This window comes from Bos taurus, chromosome 5, assembly GCF_002263795.3.
Source record: "Bos taurus isolate L1 Dominette 01449 registration number 42190680 breed Hereford chromosome 5, ARS-UCD2.0, whole genome shotgun sequence".
Lineage (NCBI taxonomy): Eukaryota > Metazoa > Chordata > Mammalia > Artiodactyla > Bovidae > Bos > Bos taurus.
In genome coordinates, this window is record NC_037332.1 from 102,664,668 (window position 1) to 102,679,722 (window position 15,055).

At 37.6% G+C, this 15,055-nt stretch overlaps 1 protein-coding gene across 1 annotated transcript in view; it reads right to left on the bottom strand.

The window, feature by feature from the left end:
- Positions 1–15,055, bottom strand: part of WC1.3 (WC1.3 molecule) — a 67,281-nt gene that overhangs the window by 37,460 nt on the left and 14,766 nt on the right. The window contains 2 exon segments of the mRNA NM_001190424.1: positions 7,327–7,644; positions 7,735–8,043. Coding sequence (NP_001177353.1) covers positions 7,327–7,644; positions 7,735–8,043 — 627 coding nt within the window.

The following is a 15,055-nucleotide window of genomic DNA, read 5'->3' on the forward strand; positions in this document are numbered from 1 at the left end:
AAGGGGTTTTAGGATGGTAAGTTTTGTTGGAAATTTGGTTATGCAGCAATAGTAACCAAACACTTATAATTACCACACTACTAAGTATTTACTGGAGAAGGCAATGGCACCCCACTCCAGTACTCTTGCCTGGAAACTCCCACGGACAGAGGAGCCTGGTAGGCTGCAGTCCATGGGGTCACAAAGAGTCCGACATGACTGAACGACTTCACTTTCACTTTTTCACTTTCCTACATTGGCAGAAGGAAATGGCAACCCACTCCAGTGTTCTTGCCTGGAGAATCCCAGGGACGGGGGTGCCTGGTGGGTTGCCATCTATGGGGTCACACAGAGTTGGACACAACTGAAGCGACTTAGCTTAGCTTAAGTATTTACTGAAGACAACTGAAGTGTTTGTTTTCAGAACAACTTGTATATGCATATGCATAGCATCTTTATCCATAATGGCCCAAATTTGGGATGCCACCTAAAAAACACATGACATTGCTTTTGGAACAAAGTAACAGGCAGAAGCTAGAAGCGGTGAAGGAGGTTATTAGCAGAAGCCTAATGGGCTTGGGCAATGCTGTCAATGAGGATTGAAAGGAAGTGAGGAGATACAATTGGGGCTGAAAGAAAAATATATGTTGATATTTATGCAAAATAAAATGGTTGCTGTAAGTGACTAGATTTTGAAGTACTTTGTTACCCGGCAACAGTAACTGGAAACACCTTTTTTCAGTCTCAGTAACTATAGAGCAAAACAAGCAAAGCCAGTCACTAAATATTTAGAACATTTGAGTGGAGTGGTTTAACAAACACACCTCTCAAAACTAGAGAATACACCTTATTCTAAGCACTTATAGGTCATTTTTCAAGGCTGATCATATATTATACAAAAAGTGAGATCCAAAAATTTTTTCAAAGGGTAAAATAATTAAAAATATGTTTTTGTTTTTGTTTTTTTTTTTTACTAAAGTGGAATTAAGCTAAAAACAAAAGACAAATAGTAAAATCTCCTGTTATTTGTTTTGTAGCTAAGTCATGTTTGACTCTTTTGTGGCCTCAAGGGCTGTAGCCCATCAGTCTCCTCTATCCATGGGATTTCCCAGGCAAGAATACTGGAGTGGGTTGCCATTTCCTTCTCCAAAACCTTCTGTAGTGAGGTATAATTTTCATGCATTAAAATACACATATTTTGAGTATGTTTTCATAAGTTTGACAATTGCCTATGCCAGCATAACCATTATCACAGTTAAAATTCAGAATATATAGGATTATTCACAAAGTTCCTATGTGCCTCTTGCAACCAATAAAAGCCCCACAAACCCAGATCCAGGCAAATACTGATCTGTCTTTTATTATAATAGATTAGTTGTATTTTTTGAGAATTTAATAAAATCATACAATATGGAATCCCTTTTAGATGGCTTCTTTCATTTAGCATGCTTTGAGATTTTCTGTGTAGTTGGATTTATGAGTAGCTTATTTTTTCTATTGTTAAAGTCTTACATTGTATGACTATGCCAAAGAAAGTTTTCCTTTCTTTCACTAAAGAAAATTAGAGTTGCCGGGAGCCGGCATATTGCATATTGAGTGCATATTGCATATTGAGTGCAGCACTTTCCACAGCATCATCTTTCAGGATCTGGAATAGCTCAACTGGAATTCTATCACTGCTGGGAGCCAGCGTGAGGAACTCTGCCCATGACAAAGGTCATGAGGAAGGAGGCTCGGCATACGCAAAGGCGGGATCGAGCCTCAGGGGTCCCCCTGGAAATTCTCGAGCATCTACCCCCAAAACCAGAGTCTGCCTACTTTCTGCTTTGTGCTTTCAGCTACACCTCTGACTTTACAGGGGGCTGTCCCCCACTACCTCTCTCTGAAAAAAGAGTTAGCTTACAGCTCCAGTTAATAATTCCTGGGTGTGACAGTGTTTCAACCTACAAACTCCTTTGGAAATCCTCTAGCCTGCCTGAATAGGTTTTTCCGGCCACATGTGATTGTTCAGAGCCTCCCAACTGTGAGAGGCAGGAGATGTTCTAAACCGTCTAAACACAGATTCTTCTGAGTAGTTAAAAGATTGATTAGAAATTGTATTGGTGAAGGGATTTTCACTTGTTGGGCCAATGTTTGCTGCTAAGTTTCCATATCCCATACCTGCTGTGTCCCTGGCAGTGTATTGATTAATATAATTGGTGTAAGTAGTAGCTTTAATGTTTGTAACCTGGGACCCTTGAGTTAATTCTTTTTCTTGTTATAGCCCACCACACCTTTGCTCTGTAGGAATGCAACTTTATCTAATGCTTTTGGAGGGTGGCTCCTGACCAATCACCTTTAGAGAAAAATAAGTTTTCTGAAGAAAGGGCCTTAAAATGTTAACAGGCCTCCAGGGCAAAAGATGATGCAAATCACCTAAGCTTTTGCATATGATAAGTTTGCAGGAAGAAAGCCTGGCTTGCTGCATGACTCTACCCCTTCCCCCATTATCCTCTATGCATAACTTAAGGTATAACAACTACTTTGGAAAAAAAAGTGCGGGCCTTGTTCACTGAAACTTGGTCTCACCATGTCGTTCTTTTTCTTACCTTCTGGCTGAATTATTCAGCCTCTTTTCTCCACTGAACTTCCTCACTGAGCTATCCTTATTTCAGCCTCTTTTCTCCACTGAATTTCCTCACTGAGCTATCCTCATCCTATTACTCTTTATATCTTTGATAAATATTTAAATAAATAGGTCGCCTATGCCGTCTCTCCTTCGAATACCCTGGATCAGCCGGGGCTGGACCCCGGCATAGAGTGGCTTGTACTATCTTACCTCTTTTAAATAAACAGGTCTGACTTTTCTGCCTAAATTTTTTGTGGACATATCTTTTCATCCCTCTTGGGTAACAGAAATTTTGGGTAACATAGAGTTGCTAAGAGTTGTTTTCTCTTACTTTATCATAAGCAATGTATAAAGGTTCTAGTGGATCAATAACCTTCTCCAAACTTGGAATTGTCAGTCTCCTTAATTCTAGCCAGTCTAATTTGTGAATTTATATCTCATACTTTAATTTGAATTTCTTTAATAGCTAATGATATTTGATATCTTTTCATTTACTTATTGGCCATTTGTATATCATCTTTGGGAAAGTGTCTTTCTTAATATCTTGCCCATGTTTAAACTGGATAGTTCTTTACTTATTTTTCTGTTATAAATTTTTCACTTATTCTTATTACAAGTCCTTTGTTAGATATCAGTTCATTTCAGTTGCTCAGTCGTGTCCGACTCTTTGCAACCCCACGAATTGCAGCATGACAGGCTTCCCTGTCCATCACCAACTCCCAGAGTTCACTCAGACTCACGTCCATCGAGTCAGTGATGCCATCCAGCCATCTTATCCTCTGTCGTCCCCTTCTCCTCCTGCCCCCAATCCCTCCCAGCATCAGAGTCTTTTCCAATGAGTCAACTCTTTGCATGAGGTGGCCAAAGTACTGGAGTTTCAGCTTTAGCATCATTCCTTCCAAAGACACCCAGGACTGATCTCCTTTAGAATGGACTGGTTGGATCTCCTTGCAGTCCAAGGGACTCTCAAGAGTCTTCTCCAACACCACAGTTCAAAAGCATCAGTTCTTCAGCACTCAGCTTTCTTCACCGTCCAACTCTCACATCCATACATGACTACTGGAAAAACCATAGCCTTGACTAGACGAACCTTGTTGACAAAGTAATGTTTCTGCTTTTGAATATGCTATCTAGGTTGGTCATAACTTTCCTTCCAAGGAGTAAGAGTCTTTTAATTTCATGGCTGCAATCACCATCTACAGTGATTTTGGAGCCCCAGAAAATAAAGTCTGACACTGTCTCCACTGTTTCCCCATCTATTTGCCATGAAGTGATGGGACCAGATGCCATGATATTCGTTTTCTGAATGTTGAGCTTTAAGCCAACTTTTTCACTCTCCTCTTTCACTTTGATCAAGAAGCTTTTTAGTTCCTCTTCACTATGTATTGCAATTAACTTCTCCCTGTTAGTTGAATGCCATTTTATTGTCTTAATTTTTTTTCAAAAATCAAAAAGTTTTAATTTTAATGAAAATCACGTCTCATTTTTTAATGGTTAATGTCTTATCTGACTTAGGAAATGTTTGCCTACTCCACAATCATAATAATGTTTCTTATGTTTTCTTCTACCAGTTTTATAATTAAATTTAATATGGGAATAACCATTTATTTGAGCTACCCTGATGGACTGGGATTTTTCTTCAGGGTGAGGATGAGGGGAATGGCACTTATGATGTGAAATCAGGATCATGGTTCATCCCCCCATCCCATGAAGATATTCAATTAGCAGATCATTTTTGAAGAGAATATATTTTCCCCTTTGAAATATCTCTATGCCTTTGTACAATTTCAACACATACATGGGTTTGGGTCTGTTACTAAACTTTATTGTGTTCTGTTGATCTATTTAGCTATTCTTATTCAATGGCCATGTTGCTGTGGACATGCAGTAGGAAACTTGAAGTTCTTTTTGGCCCTTCGTTTTCAAAATTGTTTTGTCCATTTCACTTCTTTCACATTTAAATAAATATTTAGAATTTGCTTGTAAAGTTCTACAAAAATATTGCTTGGCTTTTTATTAGGATTAGATTTATTTTGTGTACTAAGTGAAGAGAATTGACAGCCTATTAAGTTTTCTAATCCATGAACATGGTATCCATTTTTATATTTTAAATGCTCTGTGACTTTCAATGAAAGCCCTTTAGATATTTTAAGTTTCTTCCTACATATTTAATAGTTTTTATACTATAATAAATGGAATTTTCCCAATTTCTCCCTAGACTTTGCTGGTATAAATAGTACCACTTATGTTTGGTTTATGGTTCATTGGTCATTAGTGAAGACAGTCTGTGTACATGGATGAACTCTATGTTAGTCATCAATCTAAGCAATCACATCAACCCTAAGCAATGTGAACTAGCTGGTCCTGCATGTGACCAGCAGAGTTTCAAATTTTAAACAGTATGCTAAATAATCATTTAGTTATTTCACTTTATTCAATATTTTTTCTGCTACTTTTATGATTCTTTGTCTTTGGTTTTTACAGTTGAATTATGTTTCTGAGAAAAGGTCTTTTGCATTAGGATTATAAGGTTACCTATTAGTTTTATCAGCTTGAATTTTCAAGCCTCTCCCCAAGTTAGAAAAATTCACAGCTATTATTCATTTAAATACAATTTCTCCCACCCTCCCCCTCTCTTCTCCTAGACATTTTTATGTTAGCATAGACCCATAAGTCACATAGGATATATTCTTCCCTTTTTACTCATTTTTGACCACTGAGTCTATCTTTAATTTGATCTACTCTGTTGTAGATGCTCTTTGCTGCATTTTTCCCCATTTCATTCATTAAACTCCTCAGCACCAGAATTTCTGTTTGGTTCTTTTTATAACTTCTCTTTATTAAACTTCTTATTTTTTCATCTATTGTTGCCCTTATTTCATTGAATTGCCTTTCTGTCTTTTCTTACAGCTCATTCAGTTTCCTCAAAACAGCTGAATTGGGTTCTTTATAAGCTAGATTGCAAAGATCCATGTCATTGACATGTGTCTTTGTCAGTTTTGAAAAGTTACTGTTACTCTTTGGTGATGACTACTTTCTTTAATTCTTCAAGTTCCTTGAAATTTTGCTTTGCTGCTTTTGACTTAGATGTAGCAGACACCACATTAAATTTTTACTGGTTACCTTCAGGTGGTATATACTCTTCTCTGACCTTATATAGATTCACTCTATATTTATTGCTTCATCTTATAGAAAATACCTTAAGCTTTTATGTCTTATTTGGTCCATAAAACTCAACAGGCTGCTGAAAACCTCTCTTCTGTTTTGCAGAATGTTGAGCTACAGCTCAAGCCTGTGGTTACCTCCCTGCCCACAGACCCTAGTCTGTTTTTTAAGATCACTCCATTTACTGGAGTTTGCTTTCATTTCCACACTTGGAAACACACAAAAGCAGCTGTCAGAAGGGTGGTAGTAAAGATGATTTACTAAAGATTTAGTACCCTTCAGGGACTTGGAGTACCTCCAGGCCCAGGGAGAGACATCTTTGGGTGACATTCTCCTAGAGGCTTATGGATGGGCTTCCTGCTGAAGCACTGAGTGTAGTCGCAGGAATTGCATCCCTTTTACACTCTTTGACATTTTTAATGATCTTTCATATTTCCTCTCTTGCCTCAGTCATGGAGGTTCAGCCCTAGAACTCTGGGTGCTGCTGGAAAGAAAGTGGTTTCCCCAGCAATATCAAGTGGGCACTAGCTCATTGCTTTCCTTTTCGCCCATGAGAGAGGCCCCACCAACTAGTTCAAATTTATGCTGTCACCTCGGGGTAAGGAGCAGCACTGGCAAAATCCTTTAATCCTCCCCAATAATTCAAACTTAACTTTTTTGGCTCCAACAGAGTAATGAACTCTCCCTTCAGGAATCCTGGACTTCTAACAATTTCTATAGGTATCTGACCAAATGAGCACTCACCATGTTTCTCCATGTTTTCCCTGACCATGGCCCAGGGGGCTGGGACAGCTTCACTACTCCTGCTGGCTCCAGTCTGTACCAATGTCTACCCACCTATTACTGGATGCCCAGGTGAGTGACCATCTTCCTGGTCCTTTGATATAAGTTATGGATCCCACAACTTTCACAGAGGCACTTTGAATCATGGATGTATGGTTAATTAGTTGTTAAAAAGAGAAGCAAATAGGAAGGAAGCAAACCACCATGATGCTGACATCATTCCCTCTTTGCCAAGACTTTTACACAATTAGCTGAAGTAGAGAAATTCTTTGAATAGTTCCATTTGAAATGACATATGGATGAATAGAAAATCTGAATAATTCTGATTTATTAAAAATACTGAATTTGTAGTTAAACCTTTCTACTATAACTTTAAAACAAAACAATTTCAAGTTCAGATGTATTTCAAAATTGTTAATAATGTGTGAAATTGAAATTTCCTGAATTTGAATAATGTCTTAAGAAATACATGCTGAGGTTATCAGGTAAAGGAAACTGATGGGCATAGAAATTCTCACATGGTTCAGTGGGGAAAAATCTCTGACTGAGGTATACCCTTTTTGCTTATATATTGTTCACTATGATTATACTTAAATAGCTATGTTTACTTAAAATATGTATTCTCCTTTATGCTTCTTGCCCTGATCTGAAACATGAATGAATAATGACAAAACCCATATTTCGTCATGAAATATCTAACATTTGAAGTCAGTTTTCCCTCCCTCCCTGCCCTTGGAGACATATCACTCCAGGAGCATCCTGAGTACCAACAGCCCTTCCCTCTCTCTTACCTGAGCAGATCACAGAAGCCGTGTTACCATGAGAACAGTCAGAACCACCCAGGGAAGTCACAGGGCAACTCCACAGGAAAGACTCAGCCCCCAAACAGTGAAATCGGACTGTTGAGATCTGGTCATCTCTGCCCACCAAGTGTGGTCCTCCGGGGGTGGAGATGGCGACTCCACAGCCGAGCTGACGACAGACAACATTGGCATTGGCCAGACTCCAGTGGGAGGCACAGAGCACTCTCCATCGTCCAGAAATGTTCATCTCCACCTGCCCCTCACACTGAGAGGAGCCGTTTGTCATGAGCCGGATTTCTGAGTACGCTAGTAGAAGAAGACAGGATTTCAGCAAAATCTCATGATTTTCTTACCCCAACAAGAGTGCAGGGAGGTTAGTCCTGATCTACATCTCACCTGAACAGGCAACCTGAGCAGCTCCACTGTGGTGACACGTGCCCCCTGGGCAGGGCACTCTGGGGCAGACCCGGAGCTCGGGCTCCTCCCCCTCACACCTGAACTCCTCAGCCCAGACCTGGCCATCAGACTCTCTGAAGGGCATGTGTTTCAGGACAGATGCAACCTTGCCGCATCCCAGCTCTGCGCAGATGACCTGGGCAGTGGGGAGTGTGAAATTCCCATCAGACACTGGGATCCAGGCTTTTCCAGAATGTACTTCTACACGCCCTGAGCAGGGTCTATCCCCTCCAAACAGACGCACAGAACCTAAGATAAAAATAACGACAAATACAGTGAGTTTTCATTTTCCTTGCTTGCAAATTGAAAACAATATGCCACAGGCAATGGTGTGAAAACTTTCCAGGAGTTGAGCATGAACTGAGAATTTAACAGTTAGTGTCAGAGTTGCATTTTCATGACCGAGTTTCTAAAGAGAAACCCAGAAGCAGGGTCAATTTCAAATGACTGGATCCCAGCAAGGTATACTTTGAGGTTGGTTAGAAATGTGAATTCCTTTTCTGAGGTCCAGGAAACTACAGGGACCAAGACAGATCATCTGTCTGGCTAAATGCCAGGTACATATATTTTATTTTGGTTAGAGAAGTTTCTCATTTAGGAGCCTGGGATCTACAGAGCCCCAGAAAATAACATGTAATGTGTGGCACTCAAACTTGAGTATAGAGACATGAAGAGCAGAACCAAACCAGAGCAAAATGGCTGAGAGTGTAGAGATCTATCATCTGGACAAAGTTAGAAAGCTTTTCTGAGACTTTCTGCTACTAATCTAATCAGTTTTTTCTCCCATGTGCCACTCCTCAAGTGGCTTGGTGTAGAGAAAATCATATAGGCTGGATCCATTAGTGCATGCCAACCTGTAGACAGATAATGGCTCAAGAGAAGAAATACTGACATAATAACTAATTCACTTTTAATGTACCAAATTTTATTTTTCTGATAATTTTTGATGACAAAATATTCCAAGAATTTCTTAGATTACCTAAATAGGAAAAAAGATGAGTCTGTTCTGTTGAGTAGGTTCAGAAAGTCACAGGAGAGAGAAGGGATGGTCTTAGAAATTTCTCTTGAAAACTTAGTATTTGGCAACAAACCTGGGAGAGAATGAGTTCTGAATGGAAATTTATAAAACAGTGAGTTTGCCAAAGAGTTCCTACTACAGACTTTTCTTCTGAAACAGAAATCATAAAGAACCATAAGGAGTGGTATTAATTGATTTTAATTCTATCATCATGCTAATTCTGTATTCATATCTGACATCAGTGAGATGATAAAAAAGGAGGGTCCCCAACCCTCACTCTCCCAAAGAAACAGTGTGCCCCCAGCAACATGCCTGTCAACTTCAGACAGAACTGACTCAGAAACTGCTCCCTGATGTGGCACAACCCTGCACCACCATGGTCCTAGGCAGTCCTGTCTGCCCAGACATCCAGAAGGAGTCACACCATTTGGCATCCCTGACAACAGGACTGTCAATTGTGGACATGAGTATGAGTGCAGATTCTAGTGCACCCTGCAACCTAGGCTCAGTCTCACTCTACTACACTAGGGAAGCAATCCTGCCCACCTCAACACTCAGAGGAAGCGACACCCATCCATGTACCTGCCAACAGGGCCACTGACCAGAGACACAACAGCAGCCCCAGAAGCAGCTACATAACCTGACTCCAGCTTTGCTGGACCACAAGACCAAGGGCAGTCCGATCAGTTCAAGGACAAGGCAGTAGATCTTTATTAGTTGAAATCAGATTTCAACAAATCTTTATTTGTTGAAATTCTGGAAGAAGTGTCTGCTCCTTCAAATGCACACTCACCAATGCAGGACTACACAGATCATGAAGAATCTGCAAAATAAGATGCCACTTAAGGAAACCAAGAAAACTCCAGCAACTACTCTGAAGAAATGAAGATTTATGAACTGCTTGAGAAAAAATTCAAAATAATTGGTTCAAACTCAATGGCTACAATAGAACAGAAACAGACAACTGAACACCATCTGGAAAAGTACGTGAACAAATGGCAAAGTTTAATTAAAAAATAGAAAACACAGTGCTCACTTCAGCAGCACATATACTAAAAAACAGAAACCACAAGAAGAAACCAGACAGAATTGCTGAAACTCAAGAATACAATAACTGAACTGAAAAATTCAAAAGAGTGCTTCAGGCAAACTATTGTCCAAAACAAAGAATCAGCAAACTTAAGGACAGGTTATTTCAAATTATCTTGTTAGAAGAACAAATCAAGTACTGATGGGAGACTTGGACCATAAAGAAGGCTGAACACCAAAGAATTGATGCTTTTGAATTGTGGTTCTGGAGAAGACTCTTGCAAGTCCCTTGGACGTTCAAGAGATCAAACCAGTCAGTCCTAAAGGAAATCATCCCTGAATATTCATTGAAAGGACTGATGCAGAAGTCGAAGCTCCACATCAGTTTGACCACATGATGTGAAGAGCCAACTCACTAGAAAAGACCTTGATGCTAGGAAATATTAAGGCAAAGGAGATGGGGGTGGCAGAGGATGAGATAGTTAAATAGCATCACTGGCTTGGACATGAATCTGAGCAAACTCTGGGAGATAGTGAAGGACAGGGGAGCCTGGTGTGCTGCAGTCCATGGTGTCGCAAAGAGTCAGACATGACTTAGTGACTGAACAGCAACAAGATGGAAAAAAGTGAAAATTATTCATACACAATACATGGGAAACTGTACAGCAAAATTATTCATGCATTATGAGAGCCCCAATAGGAAAAAAGAAAGAGGCAGATAGCTTATATAAAGAACCAATGACTGAAAATTTCCCAAGTTTAGGGAGAGAAAAAAGGACAACTTGATTTATGAAGCCCAAAAGTTCATAGGTAGGTAGAACCTGAAGAATTCCACACCAAGACTCGCTATAGTTAAATTATCAAAATTCAAACACAAAGATAATTTTGAAAGCATTAAAAGAAAAGTGACTTGTTACATATAAGGCAGTTCCTGTCATAAAGCAGATTTCTCAGCAGAAACCTTGCTGACCAGAGAGAGTAGGGTAATGTATACAAAGGACTTAGAGAGAAAAATTGCCAATCATCAACTCTTTATCTAGCAAACTTTCCGTTAAAAATGAAGGGAGATTTTTTTTTTAATTTTAAAAAAGCAAAAACTGAGGGGTTTCATCACCACTAATCTTGTCGGGCCTCTCATTAGTAAGGATAAATATGAAGAGAAGTACAGAATACTAATATATTGTAATCTCAGCACATAATTTTAACCATGTTTTGTAAATCAAAATTCAAACACAGCAAGAATAACTATAACCACAGAAATTTGCTGGTGGAAAAAGAATATGTGAAGAAATAAAATCTGACGTCAATGATATAAAGTGTTGGGGGGATAGTAAAATATAGAGTTTCCGTGTGCTATTAAATTTAAGTTGTTACCTTAATTGTACTTGACTTCAGTTATAGACTGTTACATCTATCAATTGCTTGATGCAAGTTCCCAGGTAACCACAACTAAAAGTATAGTGGATAACAAGATAAGGAGAAAAGAGTCAGAGCATGGCACTATTAAAAATCACTTCACAAAGAAAGCAATGGAAGGGAAGAACAAGAGAACTACAAAACAGACATAAAACAATGAAGAAAGTAGTAACAATAAGTCCTGACCTTTCAATAATGCTTTTAAATGTAAATGTATTAAACCTTCCAATTGAGAAATGTTGAATGGCCTGAGTAGATTAAAAAACAAGACCCAACTACATACTTTAGATTTCATGACACATATAGGATGAAAGTGAAAAGGTAGAGACAGAGATTCCATGCAAATAATAATCAAAAGAAAGCAAAGTCAGGCAAAAGAGAAGTTAAGCCAAAACCATTATAGGAGACATAATAATTAAATAGTTCAACAAGAATCGATAACCCATGTTATTATATATATATTCAATATATGCCCCCAACATCAAAAAATGTAAATAAACAAAGCCAACATTGACAGATCTTAAGGAGAAATAGAAGCAATACAAAAATATCCCACTGTTTATAATGGATGGATTGTTTAGACAGAAAATCAATAAGAAAACAACAGAGCTGAGCAACACTATAGTCGAAATGCCATTACCAGACACATAGTGCCCATTCACCCAATACACTGACCCATACAGCACATTTTTACCCAATGTATAGAAAAATACACATTCTTCTCAGTGACACATGAACTATTCTCCAGGACATGCTAGATCACAAACAAGTCTCAGAAAATTTAAGAATATCAAAATAATTCAAGTGTCTTTGCTGACCACAATGGAAGCTAGAAATCAAGAATGAAAAGAAAACAGGAAAAATTCATAAATACATGAAAACTAAATGACACACTCATATTTTGAGGCTTTTCTCTATTTATATAAAGAATGCTATTGAGATTTGATAGGGATTGCACCAAGTCTATAGATTACTTTGAGCAGTATAGACATTTTAGCAATATTAATTCTTTCAATCTATTAACACAGAATGATTTTCCAATTATTTGTATCTTTTTAATTTTCCTTCATGATGGTTTAATGTATTAAACATTTTTATAATGTTAAAAGAAACTGACTTTTTTTTTTTTAAGTAGAAGATGAAAGTAGAGAGCAAGTAAGCCATTATTTGGAGAGCTCCCAGTTGGAGAAAACTAAGATCATGGCATCCAGTCCCACTACTTCATGGCAAATAGATGGGAAAACAATGGAAACACTGACAGACTTTATTTTGGGGGACTCCAAAATCACTGCAGATGATGACTGCAGCCATGAAACTAAAAGATGTTTTCTCCTTGGAAGAAAAGCTATGACCAATCTAGACAGCATATTAAAAAGCAGAGACATTACTTTGCTGACAAAAGCAATGACAACCCACTCCAGTACTCTTGCCTGGAAAATCCCATGGAGGGAGGAGCCTGGCAGGCTGCAGTCCATGAAGTCGCACAGAGTCGGACACGACTGAAGCGACTTATCAGTAGCAGCATGGTTTATCCAATAGTCATGTATGGATGTGAGAGTTGGACTAGAAAGAAAGCTGAGCATTGACGAATTGATGCTTTTGAACTGTGGTGTTGGAGAAGACTTTTGAGAGTCCCTTGGACTGCAAGAAGATCCAACCAGTCCATCCTAAAGGAAATCAGTCCTGAATATTCATTGGAAGGATTGATACTGAAGCTGAAACTCCAATACTTTGGCCACATGATGTGAAGAACTGACTCTTTGGAAAAGACCCTGATGTTGGGAAAGACTGAAGGTGGGAGGAGAAGGGGATGACAGAGGATGAGATGATTGGATGGCATCACTAACTCAATGGCCATGAGTAAATTCTGGGAGTTGGTGATGGACAGGAAAGCCTGGCATGCTGCAGTCCATGGGGTCGCAAAGAGTCAGATGTGACTGAGCAACTGAACTGAAGTTGCATAAGCCTCAATACTCACAAGACACATAAATATTTGGGGAAAATATTAGTTGAATCAGTTTTTAGCATATTTCATCACCCTCTGCTCATCCTATCTATCACCTAACCCTGGATTTTTGTCATTTCTCCCTTTTCACACAAGTAAACATGATCTTAAATATACAAATGTTTATTGATTTAAAGATGGGTTTGTTGAAAAGGTAAGCAACTGCTATAGAAGTGAAGGGTAGGTATATAGGTGGGGTTTGTGGCAAGTAAGGTGAGATCATAAAAAGTTTTGAGGCTAAGGAGGGAAACCAAAATGACAATGTATCTTTAGTCATCCAAGGAGCATATTTTGTAAAGAATAAAAGGGAATCAATTACCTAATTTTTTAAATTCCCTTGTTTCTGAGTATATTCTGATTATTTATTGCTAGAGTTCTTTCTGGTAAAAGACTACCTAGTAATGCCTGAATCCAGTTAAAAAACTAGACTTCCAAAGAAGAAAAATATAATCCATAAAAAAAAAATTTAAATGAGCAATCATTAAAAGCAAATTCAGAAATTACAGAGATGATTTAATTGGCTGATAAGGTCTTTAAACCTCTAATATAAATATACCTACTGAGGCATAAAAACAAAGTAGAGAAAAAATAAGCAAATGGAGCTTCTAAAACTAAAATACAATATCTGGAATGAAAATTTGTCTGGATTAACTTAACAAGACACAAGACATTGCAGAATAAAAGAATTTGAAATTCAACACATAGCAATTGACTATCCAAATTGAAGTAGAGAGAGAAAAATACGAGTAGAAACTATTATCATTAAGGATAATATCAAACCATGTAAAATATGTTATTTGGAGATTCAGAATAAGGGATAAGTAGAAAAAAAAAATTTTAATGATAGATGGAATTTTTCCAAATTTAATGAAGCTATAAACCCACTGATCCAAGAGGCTAAACAAACCTCAAACAAGATAAAGTAAATAAAACCACCCATGGCACTTGATAATATACTGCTGAAGTCCATTCATAAACAAAAATAACTCAAGAGCAGCCAGGAAATTTTGACACACTATATATAGGGGAACAATGTTAAGTATTACTGACTTCTTGTTTGAAGTAATGCAAGCCAGATAATTCAGACACTTTTGAAAATAACTCAAACCTGAAAGAAAATTAAAGTGTTTTCAGATGAATAACAGATGATAGAATGTGAGGCTATCAGACATACACTACACAAAAATGTTATCTAAAGGTCTAAAAGTTAAAGGAAAGTGATAATAAATGAAAGCTTGAATCTACCCAAAGCAATAAAAACTGCGTTAAATGATAATTCTGCAAGTAAATATTTTTAAAAACTTCTTCTCATTTTTAAAATACTACAATATTTAAGACAAAAATAACAATTGTGTATTACAAAATTATGATATATTTATAAGTAGAATATATGACAACAGTAACATAAATAACAAGAACAGGGAAATAGAAGTATACTATAATAAGGTCTTACATTATATATTAAGTGACATGCTATATAAAGAAAAATGTGATTAAAGAGTAATATTTTCAACATTATGATAAGCTCTGCAAAAAGAGATACAGCCAATAAACCAACAGAGTACATAAAATAGAGTATTAAAATGCTCAATTAAAGATTAAAATAAGAACAAAAAAGCATAAAACAAACAGCAAGCTAGTAAACTTAAACACAAGTATATAAATAATTATGTTAAATTTAAATAATTTAAACACTCCAACTAAAAGCAAGATGATAAGACTACATAAAGTAAGACAAAATCATACACTGTATAAACACAGAAACATAGGGTCACAAAGATATACCATGGAAA